At 58.0% G+C, this 26389-nt stretch overlaps 1 protein-coding gene across 2 annotated transcripts; it reads left to right on the forward strand.

Annotated features, from left to right (window-relative positions):
* The first annotated feature begins 5328 nt into the window (after positions 1-5328).
* ERICH1 (glutamate rich 1) lies at positions 5329-26151 on the forward strand. Of its 2 annotated transcripts, none has more exons than XM_080661362.1 (6): positions 5329-5413; positions 9889-10020; positions 14893-15060; positions 22582-23058; positions 24130-24364; positions 25743-26151. In XM_080661362.1, the coding sequence occupies exons 1-6, from the start codon at positions 5392-5394 to the stop codon at positions 25798-25800; spliced, it is 1092 nt and encodes a 363-aa protein (XP_080517488.1). In that variant the 5' UTR covers positions 5329-5391; the 3' UTR covers positions 25801-26151. The 2 variants fall into 2 exon arrangements, with proteins under 2 accessions (XP_080517488.1, XP_080517489.1); XM_080661363.1 differs by having other exon boundaries at positions 24130-24321.
* The last annotated feature ends 238 nt before the right edge of the window (positions 26152-26389 follow it).

Genomic DNA, 26389 nt, shown 5'->3' on the forward strand with positions numbered 1-26389 from the left:
ATGCGTTTCCAAGCTGGCCACTCCTGCGGACAACGGGGCTCAGACTGGCGGGGCCCCCGGCAGGCCCCGGGAATGCACCCTCAAGGCTGGCAGGTGGACATTTTTTGTCTGACTTCCATCACCCAATGATTGTCACTTGCACTCCCACCCCTGTCTCCTCCCCTCTCCCCCCAGGTTCCTCTGGGGAGGTGGGCCCACAGGGTTTGAGGTGCCAGCAGGGGGGTCAAGGGGACGTTCAGCACCAGAGTGAGGTCAGCTTCCACTTCTGTCAGAGCAAGAAAAGCTAGGCGGGGAGGGCTGCTGGCCAGAAGAGCAGGGGGAGGTGGGGTGTGGCGGGGGGGGGGAGGACTTGGTGCTGTGAGAGTCGGAGGAACCAGGACAAAATGAGAAGGGGGGGCAGATGAACACATCTGCAGTGCACATCTGGGGGGTTAAAGGACATTTATGGGCTCTGAATTATACCCTGGACGCAGTGACACTTTGTTTAAATCATTATTTATTGTTGAAAGTATTACATGTCCCCCTCTTTCCCCCATTGACCCCCTCCAGCCCACTCCCCCTGCCCCCCAGCCTTCACCATCCCATTGTCTGCTGGACCCAATGAAATTGGGTGTGGGGTTATGAGTAGGGAAATAGGATGTTCTGCATAGCCAACCAGTCAGTCTATACCTTCTGTTTCTTCTGCTCATAGTGCACTAGCCACGACTGCCAGTCTGTTGTGGGGAAGGGGTGGAGGGAGGGGCCGTGATGGCCGGAGGAAGCATCTCATTTCTCCTCAGTAAACGTGGCATTAGCTGCAAGGTTTCTGCAGATGTTCTTTTTTTTTTTTTTAAATATATTTTATTGATTTTTTGCAGAGAGGAAGGGAGAGGGATAGAGAGTTAGAAACATCCATGAGAGAGAAACATCGATCAGCTGCCTCCTGCACACCTCCCACTGGATATGTGCCCGCAACCAAGGTACATGCCCTTGACCGGAATCGAACCTGGGACCCTTCAGTCCGCAGGCGGACGCTCTATCCGCTGAGCCAAATCGGCTAGGGCTCTGGAGGTGTTCTTTATCAAGTCGAAGAAGTCCCCCCCTCTTCCTAGTTTGCTGGGTGTTGTTATGTTGGGCTTTGCATTTTGTTGAAATATGTCAAATGCTTTTTCTGCACCTGTTGATATGATCACGTGATTGTTCTTTAGCTTGTCAATGTGACTTCTGAATGGCAATGAGAGTTCTAAAACATCCTTGTGGCTGTTGGGAGGAGAGAGAGGGAGACGGTTGGGAGCGAGGAGACGAGTGTGGAATTGGGGAGATCACATTTGAAATGCCTGGACCACTCCTCGCTGGTGACCCTGAAGACGTGAACCGGCGGGAGCGGGGGGTGCTGGGGGTGGAAGGCTCGGGGTGTTGTTTCCGGAGGGGCTGTGAGGAAGAGGCGGGGAGGAGGGCGCCGCGTCCCAGGCCTGGCCCAGCAAGTGGGTGGATGGTGCTCCTGGGAGCCCAGTGAGCGGCGTGAGCGCGGGGACTGGTGAGTGGAGACCTCCGGACCGCAGCGGGAGCGGGCACAGCCCCGGTGGCTGCAGGACACACTGGGCAGCAGAGCCGGTGGCAGAGGACAGAGGGGAGGCAGACGGTCGGGACAGGAGGGAAGCATGTGGGTCCTGAGGTCAGAAGGTCCGGAGGGCTGGAGGGCTGCTGGGGACTCAGAGGAGAGAATGCCAGGCTCACATGCAGCCTCACCAAGGGCGGGGGTCCAGCTCGGGTTCCCGCTCCTCTGCACCACTCTCGTTTTTGAAATTCCCTGTTATCGTTGAGAGCGGTGGTTCTCAACCCGCCTAATGCCGCGCCACACACCGGGGCCACTGGACACCTCTCTTCTGCCACAGCCCAACACTTCCTCAGTCAGCATCTCTTTGGCTTAGTCTTCAAATATACCCAAAACCCAACTACCTCTTCCCACGACTGCCCATGCTTCCTCCACCAACATCTGCTCTGGGGACAGCGGCCCCAAGGACTTCTTTGATCCTGCAACCTGGGCATGTGCCCTTGACTGGAATCGAACCTAGAACCTTTCCATTCGCAGGCCAACGCTCTATCCACAGAGCCAAACCGGCTAGGCCTGTTGTGTCTTTAAAAGCCCTCCAGCTACCAACCCACTTCCCCAATCCCCGTAGAGAGGGATCTACATTCAATGTATTAAGTTTCTCTCCTGCGACTCTCTCTTGACCCTTTAATACAGTTCCTCACGTTGTGGGGACCCCCAACCATAAAATGATTTTCGTTGCTACTTCATAACTGTAATTTTGCTACTGTTATGAATCGTAATGTAAATATCTGTGTTTTCCGATGGTCTTAGGCGACCCTGCTAGCTGGTGTAGAGCCTAAGACCATCGGAAAACACAGATATTTACATTATGATTCATAACAGTAGCAAAATTACAGTTATGAAGTAGCAACGAAAATAATTTTATAGTTGGGGGTCCCCACCACATGAGGAACTGTATTAAAGGGTCGCGGCATTAGGAAGGTTCAGAACCACTGGTTTAGAGAGTTTTGGGTTCACAGCAAGCCTGAGGTAAAGGCAGAGATCTCCCATACACCCCTACCTTCCCGTTATCCACATCCCCACATCTGTCACAACTGACGCGTCGTCACCCAGAGTCCACAGTGGACATCGGGGTTCACCCTGTGTCCATCCTCTGGGTTTGGACCGATGTATGACGACGTGTGTCCATCATGATAGTATCAGAGGAGTGCCACCGCTTCATCCCTCCTTTCTCCCACCCCCATGGCAACCACGGATTTACTAGTTGTCTTTTCTAGAACATCGTAGACTTGGAATGACAGTGCGTAGCCTTTTCGGACTGGCTTCTGTCACTTCGTCGGGCACTTCATGTTCCTCTTCGTCTCTTCATGGCTCGATAGCTCATTTCTTTTTAGCTGAATACTCCACTGTCTGCTTGTCCCACGGCTTACCCACCGCCTCCGGAGAGGCCATCTTGGTCGCTTCCAAGTTCGGACAATGATGAACGAAGCTGCTGTTAGCTGTTGGGCAGGTCCTGCGTGGACACGCGTCTTCGCCTCGCTGGGTTTGCTATGGGAAGAGTATGTTTAGTTTTGCAAGAAACAGTCACACTGTTTTCGTCCGTGGCTGCACCTCTCCATTTCCACCAGCGGTGAGTGCGGTTCCCGCGGCCCCACCTCCTCACCAGCACCGGGCGTGGTCCGTGCCTGGAGTTTGGCCTTCCCAATGGGTGTGCCGTGGTGGCACGTGGTGGCTTTAACTGGCGTTGTACGTCCTTTGCCTGATGGCCCGCGGTGGAGCTTCCTTTCCCATGCTCGTTCGCCTCCTGCGTATCTTCTGTGTCTGTTAAGGTCTTCAGCGCTTTTTCCTTAATCGTGCTGTTCGTGTTCCATTGCTCATTTTGCCCATCTCCACTTGGCCAGATACTTCAGACACAAATTGGCTGTGCATGTGGTGTGTGTTCTGGTGTGTGTGTTTTTTTAACCCTCTTTTTTTAAAAAAATATATTTTATTGATTTTTTACAGAGAGGAAGGGAGAGAGATAGAGAGCTAGAAACATCGATGAGAGAGAAACATCCATCAGCTGCCTCCTGCACACCTCCCACTGGGGATGTGCCCACAACCAAGGTACATGCCCTTGACCGGAATCGAACCTGGGACCCTTCAGTCCGCAGGCCGACGCTCTATCCACTGAGCCAAACCGGTTTCGGCTAACCCTCTTTTGATTATATGTGTATGTGGCGTGTGTTCTGTCTTTTTTTTAATATATTTTTTATGGATTTCAGAGAGGAAGGAAGAGGGAGAGATAGAAACATCCATGATGAGAGAGAATCATGCATCAGCTGCCTCCTGCAAGTCCCCCACTGGGGTCGAGCCTGCAACCTGGGCATGTGCCCTTGACTGGAATCGAACCTAGAACCTTTCCATTCGCAGGCCCACGCTCTATCCACAGAGCCAAACCGGCTAGGGCTGTTCTGTCTTTAAAAGCCCTCCAGCTACCAACCCACTTCCCCAATCCCCGTAGAGAGGGATCCACATTCAATGTATTAAGTTTCTCTCCTGCGACTCTCTCTTGAATTCCCATCAAGCTTGGGCCTCCACCACTCCAACACAGTCACTGTCGTCAAAGTCACTGATAACCTGCACCTGGCAAATCCGATTGTCTGGGATCAGGCCTCTCCTCACCCATCAACATCCTTAGAGACAAATGACTTCTGTGGCTTAGCTTCAGGGCGGCCCCACGGGCGGTCCTCGGGGAATCGCTGGCCCTGGGTCCCCAGACCGCACACCGGGGCCATTGGACACCTCTCTTCTGCCACGGCCCAACACTTCCTCAGCCAGAATCTCTTTGGCTTAGTCTTCAAATATACCCGAAATCCAACTACCTCTTCCCACGACTGCCCATGCTACCTGCCACCAAGGCTTTTCTCACAGCCACGGCCTCCAGGGGGCTCCCGGCTTCCTCCACCAACATCTGCTCCGGGGACAGCGGCCCCAAGGACTTCTTCCAGATGTCAGATGACTTCACTGTGCCCCAAACCAGCCCCATTCCTTCTCGCCCGCTGGAGAACATAAAGGAGTCTGACCACATCCCTCCCTCCCTCACCTGCCAGTCACTGTGCCCTCACGCTGGCCACGGGGGGCGCTGCTCCCCGACACAACCCTCAGGGTCTGGGGACACTTGCTGCCCCTGCGTGGAGCCTGGCTCAGATTCTCTGAGGCTCCCTGATTCCCCCCCTGCCCCCGTGCACCCCCTCCTACTGCCCTTTCCCCCCAAGTTCGCATCTCCCTTCGCACTGTCACCCCACCACTCGCGGGGGCACCCCAGCATACAGAACAGTGACGGACACAGCTCGAAAGTAACGTTTCCCAAGACGTACACCCGGGAGGGAGGCAAACCCAGGTCCCGAGGTGGGGGGCGGGCGGTGCGCCGGGCGGCGGCCCTGCCCAGGTGTGCGGGCGGGAGGAGGCTTCGGTGCGGACGCGGGCGCCGGCTCCTGTGGGACCCCCTTTCCCCACGGCCCGCCAGCAGCCCCTCACCCCACACCGCCTCCCCCGGCGCCCGCCCCCCCGCCTCCCCCGACGCCCCGCTGATCCCGCCCGGGGACCCCTCTGGCCCCCAACCGCTCCGCCGCCCGGTGCAGCGCACTCGGGATTCAGTCCCTTTCCTCTGAGTGTGCGCGGAGCAAAAGCGCCCGGAGGCCACGCCCACATATCCCCCGAGAGCCAATCCGAAGCCGGGGCGCGGCTGAAGGGCACCAATGGTGGAGACCGTGGGCCCGGATTGGGCACACCTCCTGTTGTGGGCGGGTCTACAGGGGCGGATACGGAAGCGGCGCTGGGAACTCGGAGGGCAGGTCGGGGGTCGTGGGACCCGCATGGCTGCGGCGCGGAGGCACGGTAGGCGGCGCGGGGCGCGGGGCGCGGGGCGGGGGGCGGGGGGCGCGGGGGAGGCCGCCGCTCGGACAGCTCTGGGCCCGGGCCCGGTCCACGTCCCGCAGACTCCACATCCGCCCTGGTCCCCGGGCGCGTCTGGGATCCGCAGCCCTGTCTGGTGTCCGAGGGGCTTGGGCGGGCTTTCAAGGCCTGTGGGAACCCCAGGACCCGGCGAGCACCTCTCGGGAGTAAATGTCCTGATGGCGGATGCAGGGACCTGCAGTGGGTGACTGACCTGAACGCTCTGTGACTTACATGGAGGTGATCGTACCTACCTGCACCGTGAGTGGATCGCGGGGCACACAGTAGGGATGGTTAAGTGACAGTGTCTTTAACCAGCACCAAAGGCAGGGCGTCCTTACCAGGACCCTGGGCCCAACATCACCGTGGAAAAGGGAGGCTCCCGGGTTCCCAGCGCTACTGAGACCGGTGACTGACTGCAGGTATTTCTCTCTTTCCGCGTCCAGCGCGGCTGGAGAGCGGGGCCCGTTCCTGAGTAGGGGCGGCTGGGGACTGAGAAATAAAACAAAGAGACAAGACACAGAGATAGAAGGAAAAGGCTGGGACCGGGTGGGACCACCCTCCTCTTCTGTTGGAGAGACAGGGACAGGGACCCAGGGCCAATCCGGCGAGTTTATTTTATATCCCCAAATACCAGGAAGTTTCACCAAAACGTCAGGCCAAAAGGAGATGATTTGCATTCTTGAGTAGGCCCTGAGCATGCCTGGTGCTAGGCTGGATTTAGATATCAAAACCACTTCCCCACACCACGGGCTGTCAGGGCCAGCCTGACAGGTTGAACCGGGCTGAGGTAGGGAGGTGGGAATTGAGAAAAGAACGAAAGACAGGAGAGCGGGATCGGGAGGACTACAGGTCATCGACAGACTGCAGCAAGTTTATTAACTGCGTAATGCCTCTTGTGCACAGAACACTGAATAGGAGGTCTGTCAAGAGGAATGTATTCTCTGTTCCTCTTAATCTCTAAGGGAGAGACAGAGCAGAAGGACACATTCTCAGTACAGCAAATCTCAGTAAATAGTTACAGACTTCTTGGTAAGCTATGAAAGGTTGCTCTCATTCTACTGATAACCGCCATCCAGACAAGCCTGGGAAAACTGTGTGGGTAGGGGACAGCCTTGCTAGTCCCCTCAGGTGCAAGGACCGTGTCAGCTTACACCCGGTCTCCAACAACGGGCTGAAATGAAGGTCAAGCTGACAACACCCTTGCCCTTTTGGCAAGGCGTGTTCCCAGGGCGTGGCTTTGCCGACGCCACTGGGTTCCGCTGACAATAATTAAGGAATGCCCATGTGCCTTCCCAGGCGCTGTCTACAACTGACCACTCTGCGTAAGTTTAAGGTCCCAGCCTGATGGTGTGGCCACTCAAACCATTGCCTCCTGTGGTTACAAAAAATGCCTCCTGGGGGATGGCAGCTGTGAAGTTCTCTCTTAGCCGCGGTGACTTACGCAGCACAGGATTGTTAACTGCGGTCCCCGTGCTGTGCCTGCCATCCAGGACCCACTCCTTTTACATCTGGATGTTGGTGCCTGTGGGGCGCGGCTACCGTGTCTGGACAGGTTCACGCCTCGGACTCAGGAGAGAGCACAGTCCTCTCATGGCCACGTGCCAGTCCCAGCGTGGAGGGCAGAGCCCTCCCAGCACCATCACAGCCAACAGCTGGAGTTGTCAGCTTGAACCTACGGTCCAAACATGTGGCCCCATGTGCCTGAGTGACGTGGGCTTGATAGAGTTCAGCTGCATGTAGTTGAGTAGGAGCGAAACCCACGAGAACGTTGTAAACATCTTGACCACGCCCTTCCTTTGCCTCGTGGCATCTGCTATAAAATAAAGACACGGCTCGTAGTACGTGGCGCTGTCTCTCCATCAGAGAGGCCAGCGTCTCACCCAGACCCAGCTTTCTTCTCTTGTCTGTCTTTTCTCAATCCTTCACCGCCCCCCTCTCTCAGGGTCACTGAACCTGGCTGAGTTGGCGTGGCACATAAGGCGCCCTGGGGCTGAGTATGCCATGACCGTGCTGGCTCCCCACAGGTCCCTTTCCACCCCTTCACCCCGGCCTCTGGCCAACACCAGGCTGTTCTCACAGTTAAAACAGAGGGTTGCATTCCTGCCCTTTGAAATAAAAAGCCCAGTGGCAACGATAGTCCATAAGCCTTTGCTTAAAATGAGAAAAGGAAGCTGATCCATTAGCAAGGCAGAATGTGGGGAGCAGTAAGTACAGTTCCCGCCCGGCGGCTTCCCGTTCGGAGAAGCCTCCGCTGGTGCGCCCCTGCCCTCCCGGGAGCACAGAGTCGTGGCTTTCCATTGCCCGGACAGGTGAGGCCCCAGCGTGCACGCGGACGGATGTGAGTGACACCCACCCACGTGTCATGTCCCACTGTCCACGGGATCGATGTACAGTCGCGTGTTGAGGGTCCTGGGAGCAGGCCTGACCCAGGGGCTGTCGCAGGAGTCTTCGCGCTGACTGACGCACCTCCACCTGCTTTCCAGCGTTTTGATCGGGGTTCCCTCCGCTTCACGCCAGGTTTTCCTTGTTTCTCTTCATTGTTTCTGACCTTCGGTTCGCTGCCCTGTGCAGGAAAGTACTGGGATGTGGAGTGCACCTGGTCCGTTCGGTGTTATTTCCTCACCCGGGGTATTGATTTAGAGAGAGGAAGGGAGAGAGACAGACAGAGAGAAACAAGGATGTGAGGGAGAAACATCGGTCGGTTGCCTGCTGTACGCACGGCACCTGGGGACTGAACCTGTAGCCTAGGCATGTGCCCTGACCGGGAATCAAACCGCGGCTTTTCACTGCGTCACACAGTGCTCCACCACTGAGCCACACCGGCAGGGGTCACACCTGGTCTACTTTTTAAAGCCTGTGTCAGCTCACTGAACTAAGATGATGGAAACCCTTCTTATTTTCATCAAAGACACCTCTTCCCCGAGACCAGCCTTTTTCCTGTTGGAATTGTGGAGTGGAGTTAGGTTGTGTGAGAACATCGTGTTGGGAAGCTGGGAGTCATATGTCTTCATGTGTAAGGTGTGCGTGGGGACAGGGTCAGTGCTGTGTCTTCTTTCTCTCTCTTTTTTATCTTCACCCAAGGATATCTTTCCATTGATTTTCAGGGATAATGGAAGAGAGAGGGAAAGATGGAGAGAAACATCGATGTGAGAGAAACACATCAATTGGTTGCCTCCTGCATGTGCCCCAACCAGGGCCCGGGCCAGGGAGGAGCCTGCAACCAAGGTACGTGCCCTTGACTGGAATCGAACCCGGGACCCTTTGGTCCACAGGCCGACGCTCTATCCACTGAGCAGCACCGGCCAGGGCTGTCTCCTCCTCTTAACAAGACCCCTGAAGAGAACTCTACGGGGGCCACGCTGGGCTGAGCCACCTACGGGAGTTGGTGGTTGGAACAGATTCGAGCACTTGGACTTGGGTGAAGCGTGAAAGCCAGAGGCGCCCTGTCTTCGGTTGTCACCCGTTTGTGACGCGGGATGACTTACAGTTAGGGAGTGTGTGACTGACGGTGGAGCGGGCGGTGGCCTGCACCTGCCCTGCCTGCCTCCTCACAGGCTAGCTGTTCTCCGAGAGCTCTGGGTCCTGGCGGGGAGGACACGGGCCCCGTGTGCATTTACAGAAGGGAAGTGAGCATGCACACTCTCGGGAAGTAGAACTCTTATTAACTGGTCCACGCAGGAGCTGGGGATGCCAGGGTACCAGCGGCTTCGGCTCTGGCAGTTCCGGCGGTTCCCTTGGGGGAGGGGGTGGCTGCATCTCCAGAGCAGTACATTTGCATTTGAAAAAAGGCGACTCAGCTCTGGGCCCCTTGCTGGGGTGGGGCGGGGGAATGCTGCGGATTCCCCAGGACGATCGGTGCACAGCTCCTGGGGCTGATGGGAGGACAGGAGGGGGTGGGGGGACCTTGCAGCAACGCTCCTTGAGTAGGAAGTGCATTTCAAACGTGCTTTCAAACACGCTGGAAAGTGTATCACCTCCTGGGCGGTAACTGAGGTGAACCCCGAGGGCCCACGTGGCTCCCTGCTCAGACTGTGGGTGAGCATCCCAACAGGACTGTCGGCAGGCCCTCCCTGTGCTGGCGCTCAGAGGAGGCAGAGCTGAAAGAACCTCCCTGCACTTCCATCCTGGGGTGGGGAAGGGTGTCGGGACCCTGCCATTAGGCAGTAGCTGCCTGGCTGGCCTGGCGCTCCTGCTGCGTTTTGTTGGGGGGGGGCCCCCCCGCTCGCACGGTGCTGGCTGGGGTCCTGTGGGGACAGGGCTGGGGTCCTGTGGGGACAGGGCTGGGGTCCTGTGGGGACAGTCACCTTTCTGGTATTAATATTAGAATATGTCTTTTTAAATAAACTATATGCAATTTAAATAAAACTGCTTTAAGTAATTCTCTTTTTTGTTTTTGTTAATTGGTTGCATTTTAGTGTTTGTTGAAAAAGTGCTGAAGAGACTTTTTCCTCAGGATCCACGTGGCCAAGAAAAGAGGGCACCTCTGCCTGCAGCCTCCGAAACCCCTCCCGAGAAGGAGAGATGCCGGCGCGTCCCCCCGTTGGCAGGTGAGGGGCTCGTAGGTAACGGGGAGTCACAGACACACACCTGGTTCCACCCCGGCCTCTCGCCTGCAAACTGGTCGGATGGACAGGACCACCCGGCCAGCCCTGCGGGAGGGACGAGGGCTGGGGACTGGGTTCTCTTCAAAGAATGTGCCTGTTGGGGGCTGGATTGTGTCCTCGGGAACTCACACGACATGCACACAGAGGGGCATAGCCGTCTGCACCCCGAGGAGAGGCCCGGGGAGACCAGGCCTGCCCACGCCTGGCTCTCAGCTCCCAGCGAGGACAGAGAGGAATGTCTGTTGTTGGCGCCCCGGGACGTGGGCTCTGTCAGCTAGGAACTCAGTTCTCAGTCACACATCCGTGTGGAGCCTCGGGGCCCCTGAGCCTGGGGGCCAGGGGTTGGACGCTCAGATCTGGAACATGGCCCAGACCGTGAGCTTGTTGGACGTGCCCCAGACACGGAGGGACGGCTGCGCTGTCTCTGGGAGGAGGAGGAGGCCGGTTTCACTCTAAAGTGTTGAAACTGTCGGGGACCAGGGGAAGCTGGGAGCTCTGCCCTGAGGGGCTTCTTCAGCAGCCGAGCACAGGGCAGAAGGCTGTAACTGTCCCTCGTGAGGGTGAAAATCCTGCCCGCAGCCAAGTCAGAGGGCAGACAGGCAGCTGGAAAAGATGTGGCAGCTCGGTCCTGGCCGAGGGTTCCCTTCCCTCGTGAATCAAGAGCTCGTGTGCTGTGAGCCACAGCTCCAAAGAGACACGGCCACGGGAGAGTGACAGGCGTCACGGAGGAGACCCACGTGGCTCCTCAGCATCACGCAGGCTCCCTCTGCTGGCCCCGCAAAGCCCACGGAGGGGGTACTGGGACGTTCCCCGAGTCAGGTTGGCAGAAATGGGCTGACACGTGTTAGGAACGGCGGGCAAGCACTCAGCCTGGCTGTGGGGAGAATCGCTGCAGGCCATCCATGAAAGGCCGTGGGAATCCATGAAAGGTTACAGGTGCGCACCAGGGCTTGGTGGTCACACCTGAGCAATTTTACCTGAACTTGAAGCTCCGGGGGCGGGAACGGGCGTGTTCAAGGTTATTCATGACATCATCGCTCAGAACAGCATGTGTGTTCGCAGGAGGAGGAGAGCGGCAGCCTTGTCCCGGGGAAGGCGCCCGCGCCCGCAGGAAGGGGCAGCGCCAGGGGGTCCCAGGAGGGGCAGCAGCAGTGGAGACACTGGCCGGGGGGTCCGGGAGAGGGGGCAATGGTGTGTGTTGTTGGCACGCACACGAGTCGCCTGAGGAACAGGAGGACATGACCTCAGGAGCTGCCTCGTGGCGGGGGGGGGGGGGGGGGGGGCCGGCGTCCCTGCACATCCTGTGTTTACCTAGCACCATGTGGTTATAGCACCTATCCTATCTAATAAAGAGGGAATATGGCCATCACACCCTAACAAGATGGCTGCGCCCACAGCAGAGGTGGGGATCCCATAACACAAGATTGCTGGTCCCACAGTGGAGGCTGAGTTCCCGTAATGAGCCTTAACGAGCAATCAGCAGGGACCTGAGGCTGCATGGCGCTGGGCCAGGGCAGGGGACCTGAGGCTGTGCCCCCCTGCCAGGTGGGGCTTGACAGGGGACCCCAGGCCACGCCCCCCACTGCCAGAGCTTGACAGGGTAACTCAGGCCACGCCCCCCCACACCCAGCAGGGCTTGATGGGGGACCTCAGGCCGCACCCCTCGCCCCAGCACTGGGCCAGGGGACCTCAGGCTGTGCCTCCCGCCCCAGCACCGGGCCAGGGGACCTGAGGCTGCGCCCCCCACCTGGCAGGGCTTGACAGGGGACCTCAGGCCGCACCCCCCGCCCAAGCGCCAGGACAGTTGACCTAAGACTGCTCCCCCCAACCCATCAGGGCTTGACGGGGGACCTCAAGGCTCACCCCCCGCCCTGGCGCCAGGACAGGCGACCTGAGGCCGTGCCCCCCACCTGGCGGGGCTTGACAAGGGTGGGGCCAACAGGGTCTGGATCTAGCCCAACGGAGGTGGGGCTGGCCGGGTCTGGGTCTCATGCGATTTCGAGGTGCACATGGGTGGGTGGGGACTTGACTCTGGTTCCTGTGGCACGCCCCAGACTCTGAAAGGAGGAAGATTTTCATATACATTTTACTAATTTTCTTTCATCTCTGACAATCCTATGATAGAGAAAGGGCAAATAGCAATATTAAAATATTTCCTCTAATTAATTCCCTTTTAATGTGCACGAATTTCGTGCACTCGGTCACTAATTAGTATATAATACATAGAATCCTCTAAAGATGCGTTCATTTTACAAAGCTTAAGGGATTTCACCACCCACACACCTCACCGAGAGAATAAAGCATGTGTTTAACGGAAACAGAAGAGGAACCCAGAGAGGAGGAACGAGATGTTGGAGGAAACAGCGAGGCCGGAAGAATTTTGGTAACGTAACTGCTAACTGACAAAGAAGGAATGACTTTTTGTGTTTGGCGAAATTTGGAAGCCTCTGTGACCAGAGGCTTGTGGGTGGGGGTCCAGCGGGACCGGAGTCAGGGTCAAAGGGCACGGATGGGTGCACGGGGAGGGGAACCGCGGGCTTGCCGTGTTTGCGTTGAGGTTGGAGAAGGCCCTGTGTGTTGGCACGCTCTGGGATTTTGGACTGGAGAGGAGAACTTGATGAGAGGGAGGGAGGGCGGGAGGAGGAAGACTCGCCAGGGCTTTGGGTGGTGGGCGGACGTGGGTACCGTTGTGCGGCCTGGAGGCAAGGCTGTGTGTGTGGGTGATTCTGAAACAGAAGCCTGGCCCTGGGAAGCCAGCAGGCGCTAAAAACCATGACCAACAGCGACTTGGGAGGACGAGCTCACCGGGTGGGAGGGCGGTCCTGCCCCTGCACAGCCACGCAGCTGTCCCGCCAGGCGTGGCCATCTTCCAGGTGCAGTCGCTGCAGAAAGGCGGGCAGGGTGCACAGGCATAGCCCGAGGGTGGCCGCTATGAAGACCCGTGGGCTGGGCGCCAGGGCGGGCCCGTGAGGGGAGAGGTTGGTCTGTCAGGCAGGCATGGTGGTGCCCTCCCAGCTGACGCCAGGCCCAGGACATGCAGACATTCAGACGCGTGTGCGAAGCTGCCCATAGCAAGGATGGTCGCAGCAGCCATTTCTGATGGTGGAAATTTAGAATCGGCCTCCGTGTGTAAACTTTAGGACAGTGGTTAAGATATAATTTGCCAATTCCATGGATTATTATGAAGCTATTGAAAGACTGTAGATTTACAAAATGACAATGAGGTACCGTCTCACACCTGTCAGAATGGCTGTCGTCAACAAGTGCTGGCGAGGATGCGGAGAAAAAGGAACCCTCGTGCACTGCTGGTGGGAATGCAGACTGGTGCAGCCACTGTGGAGAACAGTATGGAGTTTCCTCAAAAAATTAAAAATGGAACTCCCATTTGACTTAGTGATCCCACTTCTAGGAATACATCCCAAGAAACCAGAAACACCAATCAGAAAGGACATATGCACCCCTATGTTCATAGCAGCACAATTTCCCATAGCTAAGATTTGGAAACAACTTAAGTGCCCATCAACAGATGAGTGGATTAAAAAACTGTGGTACATCTATGCAATGGAATACTACACTGCGGTAAAAAAGAAGGAACTCTTACCATTTGCAACAGCATGGATGGACCTGGAGAGCATTATGCTAAGTGAAATAAGATAGAGAAAGATAAATATCACATGATCTTACTCATTTGTGGAATATAATGAACAACATAAACTGATGAACAAAAATAGAGCCAGAGAAAAGAAATATTTTAGAATATAGAAGTAATCCTGTTATTTGCAGGTTTTTAATATCTCTTACAACTTTTAGGATATTATACTATGATTGTACAGTTTTGGTAATCCTATATAATAAAAGGCTAATATGCAAATTGACCAAACGGCAGAACGACCAGTCGCTATGACGCACACTGACCACCAGGGGGCAGACACTCAATGCAGGAGCTGCCCCCTGATGGTCAGTGTGCTCCCACAGGGGGAGCGCCGCTCAGCCAGAAGCCAGGCTCAAGGCTGGCGAGCACAGGGACAGGCTCACCCCTAACGATGAACTTAGATGAAATCAATGCACAAAACCGGATAATCACAAAAGCATGCTCTCTCACCGCAGCGGCGGTGGCGGGGAGCGGGCCTAAGCCATCAGTCAGACGTCCCCTGAGGGCTCCTGGACTGCGAGAGGGCGCAGGCTGGGCTGAGGGGACCCCCCCCCCCCCCCCCCGCCCGAGTGCACCAATTTCGTGCACTAGGCCTCTAGTACTATTATATTTAAAATCTTTTTTTTTCTTGAAAAAAAAGACTGTAGATTTAAGTATATTTTATAACATTCACTTTTGAATGATATTGTATATATAATATACAAGTGAATGATATATGTTTTATAATAAAATGTGCTCATGACCCCATATATCTGCATGTGTGTCTGTGTGTGTACATGCACATGCACATGCACTGTGTATATGGATTGTTAGCGTCCACGGAGAGAAAGGTCCAGAAGATTATGCCACCAAAATGTTGAGACCCATGTGATAAGGATGGGTGTGTCCTGTGGGGTATTTTCTGCTTTCTGCTCGTTAATGAGTTATGTCCATGTCATAAGAGCCTAGAAGTTGACCTGTGACCTGATGAATGTGAAGGATCATTGAGCGTGCCTTTCCTGGCCGCGGGCCGCTGACTGGCGCTCTGGCAATGTGGGCGGCGCATGGGGGGCCGCGCTGAGCCGATGGAGCGCACTGCTGTGGGGCTCCCAGGGACGGGTTTGGAGGTCTGTGATGACCCCGCGCGGCTGACCGGCCCCTGTTGTGCCCGTTTCCTCCTGCAGGTGGCGGCACTGGGGTCCCGCCTGGCCGGCGGCTCTACACCGTGGCTTTGCCTCCTGAGGGCTACGTTCCTGCCCCCGCCCAGCCCGAGCCGGAGCCGGAGCCCGAGGCACCCAGCTGCGCGGATTCCACGGCTTCCGAGGGCTCCTCCAGCAGCCAGGACGCGGCAGGTGAGAAAGCGTGCTCTTCCGACGACCCGGTTCTGTGCGCTGACGTCACCTAAGTTCATCCTCGGGGTGAGCCTGTCCCCGCACAGCCATGCGGTGGGCGGGCGAGGTCGAGCCCTTCGCAGTGTGACCTTGGCTGCGTGTGGACGCGGCAGGAGACCTCGTGCTAAGGGCACCTCGGTGTCACTGGCGCGTCTTCGGTTCCTATAACCTCTTTCCTGCTTCTCGACCTTGACAGTGTCTGGGTGGCGTTTACTCGTTGTACCCGTGGGAGCAGCGTGGCTTGCGTCTCCTTTGGGGAAATGGAATTACTCTCTCTTCTCTGTCTTCTCGCTCCGGTCTCCGGTCGCAGGCGGATGCTGCACCGGCCGTTTCTACCTGAAAAGCAAAAGGGTAGCTTTTCCTCTGAGTCATTATTCCAGACTTCCTGCAGAGGAATGTGTGTTTTCAAATAAAGCCGGGCCCAGCTGCTTTTCACCAGGTGTAAGCCGGAAACTGTGCTCGGACCTTCATTAACTGGGGCATTTAAAAATGTGGTTTTCTAGCTCATGGATCTTCCCGACTTCCCATTGAAGGCTCAGAAACCACAAAACCGAAAACGGAGTCGCCAAGGAGTAAGAGGCTCATCTTTTCGGTTGAAGATCGTTAGAATATAATTATTAGATAAATCGCTGATCCCATACAACACTGCACTGTTTCATGAGGGTAAATTGCTTTGGTGAGCAGGCGCCATCCAGTCTTCGGTAGACTCGGCTGCGGCCCGAGGGCAGGTGTGCGGGGCCGGGCTGAGACCACGCCAGCTGTCCCGGACCAGCGCCTCGTCCCAGCCCGCTCCGCACACTGAGCTAGAGTGACAGCCTTGTAGGAAACAGGACGATGACAGTGCCAACTGGACACGTGGATCTCCTATAAGCCGTGTGCTCTGGCCCCATCCAGGGGCCGGCTGCTGGGCCTCCAGGAGGGGGGCTGGGGGGCTGGGGTGGGCCTGGTGCCTCCTCCTCCGGGAAGGCAGCTGGGGTGGGCCTGCTGCCGGCTTCTGCTCTGACAGAGGGCATAGAGCAGACGATTTCTCTAAAATGCAAAGAAAAGGGGAATGGAGTACCATCCATTCCATTTAAGTTGCCATAGTAACCTGGCAGAGTTAGTGGTAACTTTTGACTACACCATTATTGCAAGTTACATTTTTATAAGCTGTTTGTGAGGCAAAACCTTCTGTTAATTGATGTCTCCCTGTGTTGCCGGGTGCGTGGGGCCGTCAGCATGAGCCTTCAGGGCGGTGTCTTCTGTCCTGGGGGAGCCGGCCCGTTTCCCGCCGCAGGCAGACTCCACAGCTCAGGACCGAAGTCGGGGCCACAGCAGATGGTGGACACGTCCTAAGGGTCATTTTTCTAAAATGAAAAGAAGTTTTTCTTCCAACAGAAATGTTACTTTTGAAAAGTCTCGTTTTATAGACGATGACAGGATGGGACACGTCCCCAGAAGCCCACAGCCCGAGGCGGCTCAGGTCCTGCACACGCCTCCCGTGCATGTCACGCACCCTGCACGCCTCCCCATGCGTGTGGGGCATAGACGTGCAGAGATTGCCCTGGGTGGCGGCAGTGCTACCTGCATGCTGCTCTCAGTGTTGGGCAGGTGTCCCTTTCGGTGCAGAGAGAGGTGCTGATGGCACTTTTTAAAGCCGCTGGAACCGTTATATGAAACCAGCTTGTTAAGAGCTAGCCCCCCTGCCCTGCTGAAAGCATCCAGAATTTTCTGAGGTGCCTCAGTGAGTGCCTGTGCGACACTGTGTGGTCAGAGGTGGGTCTCGGTGGGAAGCTGAGCGCCCCACACCAGGCAGCACGCACCCGCCCTGGATGCTCTGCCCTGGATGCGGCTGCTGCTGGGCCATCTTTGGGCACGCGAGCGAGTGCGCCCCCGGAGGCGGTGCGAGGAAGTGCGCGTTCCCGCGGGGCACCTCCAGTCTCATGTCCTCAAACTTTTTAAACAGGGGGCCATTTCACTGTCCCTCAGACCGTTGGAGGGCCGGACTATAGTTTTAAAAAAAAACTATGAACAAATTCCTATGCGCACTGCGGGCCCGGGACGCGTCGGCTGCTCAGCAGGACAGGCAGCGGCCCCCGGCGGGCCGGATCCATGTCCTCGGCGGGCCGCATGTAGCCCGCGGGCCGTAGTTTGAGGACCCCTGTAAGGCTCGGGGAGCTGGCCTCTTCCGTGTGCTGTGAATGCTCGTGAGGGAACTGTTTCTAAGCCTGCGGGCCTCACGGACAGACCGCACTGTGGAGCGCTCCACACTTGTTACGGCGAAAGGCACAGTAAACAGGTTGACAACAAGGGGGCAAGGTGGGAAGTGATGCTTGCACGTTCCCTGGGCGATGAGCTACTTCCCTTAAAGTAGAACAAAGTGGGGGGGAAGGCTCCCCGTGGGCTGGGCAGCCGGCCGAGATGGGGGTGTGGAAGCCGCCGGAGCAGTGAGGGGCCCCGGGCCCCTCGTGAAGGTGCCAGTCCCCTCGGTGCACTTGCTCAGACGGTAGACCCACCCTTTTAAAACAGCGCTGCCCTTGAATCCTGTGCCTTCTCCTGAAGCCGTTGTCCCTGTTCCCTGATGCTTTTTGTAAACACTTCGTAACAGACCAAGTTCCCGCTCACACGGCCTCGAGCAGCCCCTGGCCCACCTCTCCAGACCCCGTTTCCCGCCGGCCGCCCACCGGCCTCGGGGTGGACGGTCCTTCCTGCAGGCCGGACCTTCGTGCGTGAGACGGCCGTTTCCCGTCGCGTCGCAGAGGTTTCCACTCGAGGTCTTGTCCCCACCCTTTGTCCTGTGTTCACCTCACACGTCCATCCTCAGTCCTGAGACCTGCCCTCCCCCACCTCGGCCTCCTTCCTCGCCTCTGGCTGCTTCGTCGCCTCTGTGGGGTCTCCCCGGCTCCCTCCCTCCACCCCACGTCCCCCCCTCTCCAAACTGTCCTTAGCTCCCTCCCCAGCCTCCTGCAGACATGGGCCTGCCCCCTGCCCTCCGTCCTGTGTCGTGGTTATTCCCGTGATGTACCCTCCTTTTCACCCCAACTCGGTCCCGACTCCACAGACGGCAGAGGACCCCCTAGTGACAGAGGCTCCTTTGCTTGGAGCAGGTGACGAGGCTGAGCTGGCAAACACGCCTGCTGCCCTCAGCTTGGGTTCCGGCAAAGCCTGGCACCGGGGCGTTGACAGCATCTACCCCAGCCCGTGCCCGCCGGAGCCCAGTCTGCGTCAGTACTGGGTGAGCCCCATGCCGGGGTTACTCAGGAAACCAGCTGCGCGGCAAGCAGCGTCCCTCCTGGTTCATCGTCACAGGCGCCTTGCACGGTTGGCTCGGCTTTGTCCTCCGTTCGAGCCGCCGTCGCTAAACTCGAGCGGCTCCGCGGGAGGCCGCCAGGTTTACTCTAACACGGGCACCGCTGAGGTGGCACCGCTGCGTGGCCCCAGGAAACGGGCTCCTGCTCCGTCGGGGGGGAGCTTCGTGGGCCCACATCCGTCCTTCCGTGTGCGGGCGGCTTCCCCCCTGGCTGGCTCTGCCTGGGCTGGAGAGACCTGGCCCGTGGCCGGGGAGGCCTCTGAGGAGACAGACCTCCCCTCGTGGCGCCCCGTGGCAGCCAGCTCGCGAGGCCAGATGCAGCTGGAGCCGGCCGGGGCCTGGTAGACGCGCAGCCCGCTGACCGGGCAAGTCCCTGCATCGCACGCTCCCTCGCTTGGGCTGTGACGGCCCAGAGATTCGTCAGTGTCAGAACCTGATTGACAGGCAAGCAGGGGCTGATGTTGGGGTTACTGAACAGCAAGTGGGGGTCACGCACTCACTATCCACTCACAGCGGGGTTCAGTGGGGCAGCCCGTGACATCCCTGGTCCCAAGCATCCACTCACGGTCGGGGCACCCAGTGCCCAGACGGTTGCTTTTGAACCAGCCCCTCTTTGTAACAGGGAGGCAGCCTAAGGGTGGGGCCACGTGGGCTTATAGCTGTAATTATCCTATCTAATAAAGAGGGAGTATGCAGATTGACCATCACACCGTAACAAGATGGCTGCGCCCACAGCGGAGGCCAAGTTCCCGTAACGAGCCTTAACAAGCAATCAGCAGGGACCTGAGGCTGCGTGGCGCTGGGCTGGGGCAGGGGACCTCAGGCTGTGGCCCCTGTCCCAGCGCCAGGCCCGGGGGACCTCAGGCCATGCGCCCCGCCCTGGCACCAGGCTGGGGGACCTCAGGCCATGCCCCCCGCCTAGAGTGGCTTGATGGGGACCACAGGCCATGCCCCCTGCCCTGGCACCAGGCCAGGCAACCTGAGGCCGCACCCCGCACCTGGCCAGGCTTGATGGGGGTGGGGCCAGCTGGGTCTGGATCTAGCCCAATGGGGGTGGGGCTGGCTGGGTCTGAATCTTGCAGAATTTTGAGGCGCACATGGGTGGGCGAGGACTTGACTCTGGTTCCCGTGGCACACCCCAGACTCTGACAGGAGGAAGATTTTCATATACATTTTACTAATTTTCTTTCATCTCTGACAATTCAATTATAGAGAAAGGGCAAATAGCAATATTAAAATGTTTTCTCTAATTAATTCCCTTTTAATGTGCACAAATTTCATGCACTGCGTCACTAGTCTTCTATAATAATAAAAGCATAATGTGCTAATTAGACCAGACAGCCAGACGACCTTCTGGATGTCCTTCCGGATGACCTTCCAGACGAAGCCGGGGCTGCGAGGGCCGAGCCCCCAGCACGAATTACCCGCGACAGTAATTAAGAAGTGATAATACAAGAATGAACTGTTGCGAATACTCACAATTGTCAGCCTACGTTCGTCCTGTCCTTTCAGTGTGATTTGCACTAAAAGCTAAAGTACATCCTGGACCCGAAGCGAAGCGACAGGACGAGTCGCTGTGCCCAGTGTCCGGCCACTCCTGCCCTGGCCGGTTCAGCCCTAGGCGTTCGGAGCCACTAGAAAAGAGCATCCGCTTTTGAAGGGCAGCATCTTGTCCAGCCCGATTGGTTGGCTCAGTGGCTAGAGCGCCGCCTGCAGACTGAAGGGTCCCAGGTTCGATTCCGGTCAAGGGCACATGCCCTTGATATCCCCAGGGTGGGGCCTGCAGGAGGCAGCCGACCAATGACTCTCTCTCATCATTGATGTTTCTATCTCCCTCTCCCTCTCCCTTCCTCTCTGAAATCAATACAAAATATACTTAAAAAAATAAAAAGGTAAAGTCTCCACTCCAAGCGTGGTCAGGCGTCCCCTGCCCACAGGCGCCGTCGCCGGAGCCACTCAGAAGGTTCAGTCCTCGCCGCTGGCCCAGCTCGCCCTCCTCCTATACCTGTGCCTCCAGGTGGAGTTCCATCTTCGAGGGCAAACCCAGAACACCACCCTCCCCTCTGGCTCTGCCCCAGGCTCTGCTCGCCCGCCTTCCCGGGCCTGGACCCGCTTCTGTCGACGGCCCAGTCTGTGGGCCCGGTCTGACCTCGCTGAGTGCCTGTGACAGTGTGCGTTAGGACACAACATGCTGAGTTGTGGGAAGGCCATAGCTTGTTCATCCGCAGCACCCGATGTCATCATAGTTTAACAACTGACCTCGTACACGTGGTTTGGATCCAGGTGGGATGTCAGTTCCTGCTTCTTCCCGGGCCCCGGGAGCCCCTGGCGGCTGAGGGAGTGTCACGTGCATTGGTAGCCTCAGTGTTGAATCCAGAATAAAACTCGTTTCCTTCAAGATGCTTCGCTTGTGCCCACGTGACAGTGCAGCTGCAGGGCGGCTATTTTGGGGTCTGTTTCCACTACAGCCTTCATCAGACGTGGGTGCCAAACAGTGGCAGAGAGACTTCTGACAAACTGCGGTTATTTTTAAAATTAGCACGTGGGAGAGGAAAGGTATGTTTTGGGGATGGCAGCTTTTCAGAATGAGTGAGCTTCTCCGGTTATAAATAGCCAGGCCTCCGGCTCCCGAAGTAAACTTCCTGTAGCTTTGCTCGTGGTTGCGGGTCCGAGGCAGGTGACAGGCCGGGAGGACGAGGGGGTGTGGGTGCTGGAGCAGGTGGGGCAGCGTAGCCTCCTGTGCTCCGGCCGGAGGGAGGGTCTGGGCCCACCCGCGACAGGGACACCAGGCAGGTTAGCGCCTGGGCAGTGCCTGGAGGAGCCTGTGTTTGAGGGCAGGGCCTTTGAAGGGCAGAAACTATAGGAATAAAGATTCCAGGTTGATCCTGTGAGGCTCGGCGTGTACCCTCCGGATGTGCTGGCTGAGCAGGGCTGTCCAGGTCCCGCTCAGGATCTTGAGGGCACCACGGCCTCGTGGGGACAGCGCCACCTGCCGGCCATGGCAGGGACTTCCTCTAACGTCTGCTGGAACCTGCTGACAGGTTTGGGAGGCACTGGGCGGGGCCTGCGCTTTGCTCAGGAGGGTGAGGGCGTGGCTGCACCCGCGGTCCCCATCCCCATCCCCATCAGGCCAGGTCACAGCTCAGGTCACAGCAGAGCAGTTGCAGCAACGCAGCTCCAGGTGGTGGACTTGGAGGGGCCCAGGCCCCGAGCAGGAACCAAGGTACAGCAGGCGCTCAGCACCCACTCTCACCCGGGCTGCGGCCGGAGGTGGCACTGTTCCCACCTCCTGGGTGAGGGCGCTGAGGCAGAGCGACCACATCGTGTGCTGGGGTTACACCGTCATTGTCAATTGTGTGGGTGGCCGTAGGAATGAATTTTACTCCCGGTAAAACTGCAGCAACTACATCCTTAAAACCACACTGTATGTCATGATTGTATCAACTGTGTACACATCTCTTCAGCCGGTGGCCTTTGGGGTGAAAAAGGAGACTTTAGCCCTGACCGGTTTGGCTCAGTGGATAGAGCGTCGGCCTGCGGACTGAAGGGTCCCAGGTTCGATTCCGGTCAAGGGCATGTACCTTGGTTGCAGGCACATCCCCACTGGGAGGTGTGCAGGAGGCAGCTGATGGATGTTTCTCTCTCGTCGATGTTTCTAACTCTCTATCCCCCTCCCTTCCTCTCTGTAAAAAATCAATAACATATTTTTTTTTTAAAAAAAAGAAGGAAACTTTATTCAGTGCAAAATAGCTCAAAGGTGACACCGCACCGCTGTGAGCGGCCAGGGCCAGGCCCTCTCCGGCGCGCCCTGCTCTGCTGTGCTCTGCGCTGCTCCCTGAGACTTCTCCCGACTCCCGACTCCCGTCTCCCGTCTCCCGTCTCCCGGGTGTCACTCAGCCAGGGAAGGGAAGCTGCGCTCCGGCCGGAGGAGCTGAGCCAGCAGCCCTCTGAGCAGATGTCTGTGCCTCCGTGCAGGTCTGACAGGCCTCTTTCTAAGAACAAGTCGGCTGTTCATTATCTTCATTGTACGTCTCAGAATCCTGGGGAGTGTAATCAGTTGAGACCCAGTTGAGAATTAAATATTTTTAATTCCTGTTCTACTAAAATTACAAGGTCCTGATGGGAAATGTATTTAACATGCTTGTTGTGGTTCATCATGCAGAAAATGGCTGTCTTGAACTTGCGTTTTATAGATCAGGATCCTCATGATCAACCAAAGAGAAGAAGAATTAGGAAGCATAAATCAAAGAAAAAAATTAGCGGTCCCAGCAGTGTTCATGCAGAAGAGGTGGAGTTAGAGAAACAGCAGAGTCTCTCAGAAGAAAGACGGCAGCCGTGGCGCGCAGATGGCCCCGCCATCAGCAAAAACAAGAGAAGGAAACTGAAGAAGAAGCAGCAAGTGAAAAGGAAGCGAGCAGCCGGCGTGCTGACGAAAGCCGCCGGCGTCAGCTTCCTGTACGCGCCCGGCGAGGGCGACTTCGAGCCGGGGGATTCCAGCGAGGGGGCCGGAGGGGGCGGCTCCGACGCCGAGGACCCGGGGGACGCGGGGGACAAGGAGGACCGTGAAGACAGCGTGGACGCCAAGCAGGACGGGGACAGAGGCTCCGACGGCCAGGCAGAGGCTATCCTCGATTTTTTGAAGTCGACACAGGAAATGTATTTTTACGATGGTATGTTTTTTTCCTGTTTTTCTTTCGAATAATGGCATCTGCTTATTTGGAAAAATAATCAAAAATAGTATAATATTTAAATGTTTAAAATACAAAATAACCAATATTCAAAATAACCATTAGTTTTGAGGCAGAAATGAGAATACTGAAGTTCTTCTCACCAGGACCCAACCAACACCTAGCTCAGCATTGTTCGAGGGCAAACGCAGCACACCATCCTCCCCGCGGCCGAGCTCCCAGCACGGTCTCCTGGCTCGTACGCCAAGGTCCGTGTTGGAATATGTTGGAATCGGCTCTGTTTCTAAAAAAAAGTGCAATATGCCCGGCGTTATCAGGCAAGGAATTTTAATTAAAATCGCTATAGCCAAGATGTTCAAAAATGGGGGAAATTGGAGAATGTCACCAGTTAATGTGAATCTATTAAGATAATGAAATGGAAATCCTAGATCTGAAAAATGTAATAAATTAAAAACTCCAACGTGAGTTTAGACAGCAGATTCGATTCAGCATAAAAGACAGCAACTGGCAGGCCAGCCCCAGCAGAGCGACAGGAGGAGGGAGGGCGAGGGTCCGGGAGAGGTGCGGGCGCGGGCGGGCAGTCAGCTGCTGTGACCGGCAGGGGATGGGGACTAGGACAGGGTTTAAGGGGATGACACTGGGAGTGTTCAAAGTACCTAAAGGCCATAACGCCAAATTCTCAAAACATCCTGTGAGCTGCCAGCAGGCCTGGTGCAGAGACACGCCCGCAGCCCGGGCGGGTGGTGGACGGTGACGGGAGAGGACACGCCGTCCTCAGGCGGCAGCGGAGTGGCCGGTCCAGATGTCCTTGTTGCTCCGAGAGGCCTGACCGTCTGCAGGGCCGGTGTCCTGTCCTGGGTCCCCCGCGGCGCCCGGGGGCGTGGAGGCCGCTCCCCGGCGGGCGGTCCGGGAGCAGAGCCCAGTTCCCGGGAGCAGCCGCGGGTGCGTGTTTCCCGCTGGGCTCTGCTCCGTGGGCCCGCGGGCCTTTCTCCCCACGCGGCCTCCGAGTGGGAGCCCTCCTTCAGTCGCTTCTTGGGCCCTGCCTTCGTGTAGGTGTCTCCAGGGGCTCGGACCCCGCCTTCCTGGCCGCCTCGGAGGCGCTGTTGAGGGGCCTGGCCGCTGGCAGCGTGCCCCCCTCCGACCTGCGGGCCCTGGGCCACATGAAGGCGCTGCTGCTGCTGCAGGATCCGGGGGCGCTGCGGCACGCCCTGCAGGCGTTTGAGGAGCACTGCGCCCTGCCGCCAGGTACGCCCCACAGAGCGGTCACCCCACTGCGCCCTGCCGCCAGGTACGCCCCACAGGCGGTCACCCCACTGCGCCCTGCCGCCAGGTACGCCCCACAGGCGGTCACCCCACTGCGCCCTGCCGCCAGGTACGCCCCACAGAGTGGTCACCCCACTGCGCCCTGCCGCCAGGTACGCCCCACAGGCGGTCACCCCACTGCGCCCTGCCGCCAGGTACGCCCCACAGGGCGGTCACCCCACTGCGCCCTGCCGCCAGGTGCGCCCCACAGGGCGGTCACCCCCCGGGTCAGGAGTCAGGACGCAGCGCTGAGCGGCCGGCGGGGGGCGTCCAGCAGCGGCTCCGGTGGGAACAGCTCCGTGCGGCCGCCTGCGTGTCTGCGCCTCCAGACCTGGAGCTGCCGGCGCCGGGGCCACGTTTCATCCGTTTAAATGGAGTGAAAACTCGTTTCTTCTCCCTTTTCCGTCCCCTCTGCCCGCGGTCGCATGAGTGTGTTGGTGTTCGGTCTGGGAGGAGTGGGGGTTCCGGGTGGCTTGGCAAGGTCTCCTGGCCGTGGTGCTGAGACGGGCTGTGGGCACTCCGGTGCCGGTCCCCATGCAGGGCGGTCAGACCCGCAGGTTCTGAATGGGAGAATGGGATCCGCAGGTCGGCTGACCGAGCTGGGGTGACGGAGCGACGTCAGAGGCAGGGGTTGGATTGGGGGGTCACTGGGTGGGTCCAGAGAAGGGGTGGGGGTCCGCTGTGAGAGGGTGGGCTGGAGGGGAGGGGCCAGAGGCTGTACCCTAAACAGGAGAAGTCACAGCCGCGTGGCTGCGGGGCGGGGCGGGGACCCCCAGCCTGCGCCTCCTTTGGAGTTGGCGGCGCGCACGCCTCTGCCTGCGACAGCTCTGCACAGCCCAGGGCTGAGCCAGCCGCAGGGGCTGCCGGCAGCGGGTGACGAGCCTCCCTGGGGGCTGAGTCCCCTGACAGTGAGGGGCAGGGCCTTCCCGGGAGACCTTGGCAGGCTGTGGCCCGGCAGCCGCCCGGTGAGCATTCTGCTCGGCCGCGGACGGTCCTCCGCTTGTCCGTGCCTCCCCTGGGCTCCTGCGGCCGCGCTGTGAGACTGTGCTGGTCCGGGACCCTGCGGAGCTCATCCCCATCCAAACGGAGCGCTCACCCGCTTCCGCCGGTTCTTTTCCTTATGACTGACTCCAGAGAGGAGGGAGAGGGAGAGTTAGAAACATCCAGGAGAGTCACTGATGGGTGCCTCCTGCACGCCCCCTCCCGGGGACCAAGCTCGCACCCAGTGAGGCCGGCTCCCGGGCGTCTGACGCCAAAGCTGCGTGTCCTAGGTGTTTGCGTGGCCACCCGGGCCCACAGGCTGCTGCCCACGGGTGACGGCGCCCAGTGCTTCCTGCTGTGTGTTCTGCTTCTGTTCTTTGCAGACCAAGCCCGAGTGGTCTCCGCCTTCTTCAGCTACTGGCTCACCCACGTCCTTCCTGAGAACCCCGGGAGCCAGACCGACAAGAGCTGACCCAGCAGGAAGCCGGGACGGACAGGCCGCAGGCGGCTGAGCTCACGCCCCACACACAGACCTGGAGGCCCGGGTCCTGGGAGGACGGTCCTGCCTCGAAACCTCCTCCCCGTCGAGTGGGTCGGCGCCTGAGGCTCCCTGCGCGGCACAGACTACACGGAAGGCTGCCAGTTCCTGAAGGGGCCGAGGTCTTGAACCGCCACCCAGCGATGCCGGCTGTGCTTATTCCTGCGAAAACTGAAAGCGCAGTTCTGTGAGGGTGCAGACGCCGCGTATGAAGCTGTCTATTTTTATAAAGTTTTAAATTACCTTGTCCCTGAGAGCCTCTGTCTCGAGAATGCCTTAAGGATGTGAAAACGCTGTGGTTCAGGCAGTGTGATTCTCGTGGTGGTTTCATTTTTTCCTCTCGCACCCGGAGCATGGTGTCGAACAGCAGCCCTGCGTAGGGGAGCAGGGGGCGGGCAGTGCTTCGCGGCCTGAGGCCCGTCCCCCGGGTGGTGCGACACTTCGGGGGGCCCTGGCTCCATCCCTGAAAATGGGGGGAGCGCTGCGTATGCC

This window comes from Plecotus auritus, assembly GCF_963455305.1.
Source record: "Plecotus auritus genome assembly, chromosome: 3".
NCBI classification, from domain to species: Eukaryota; Metazoa; Chordata; class Mammalia; order Chiroptera; family Vespertilionidae; genus Plecotus; species Plecotus auritus.

Bases quoted from the DNA above. Each gene is read 5' to 3' on its own strand.
- ERICH1 (XM_080661362.1), top strand. From the start codon at position 5,392: ATGGCTGCGGCGCGGAGGCACG. The intron at 10,021-14,892 runs GTGAGGGGCTCG...TTCCTCCTGCAG, and splicing joins GCGCGTCCCCCCGTTGGCAG to GTGGCGGCACTGGGGTCCCG. The intron at 23,059-24,129 runs GTATGTTTTTTT...GCCTTCGTGTAG, and splicing joins GGAAATGTATTTTTACGATG to GTGTCTCCAGGGGCTCGGAC.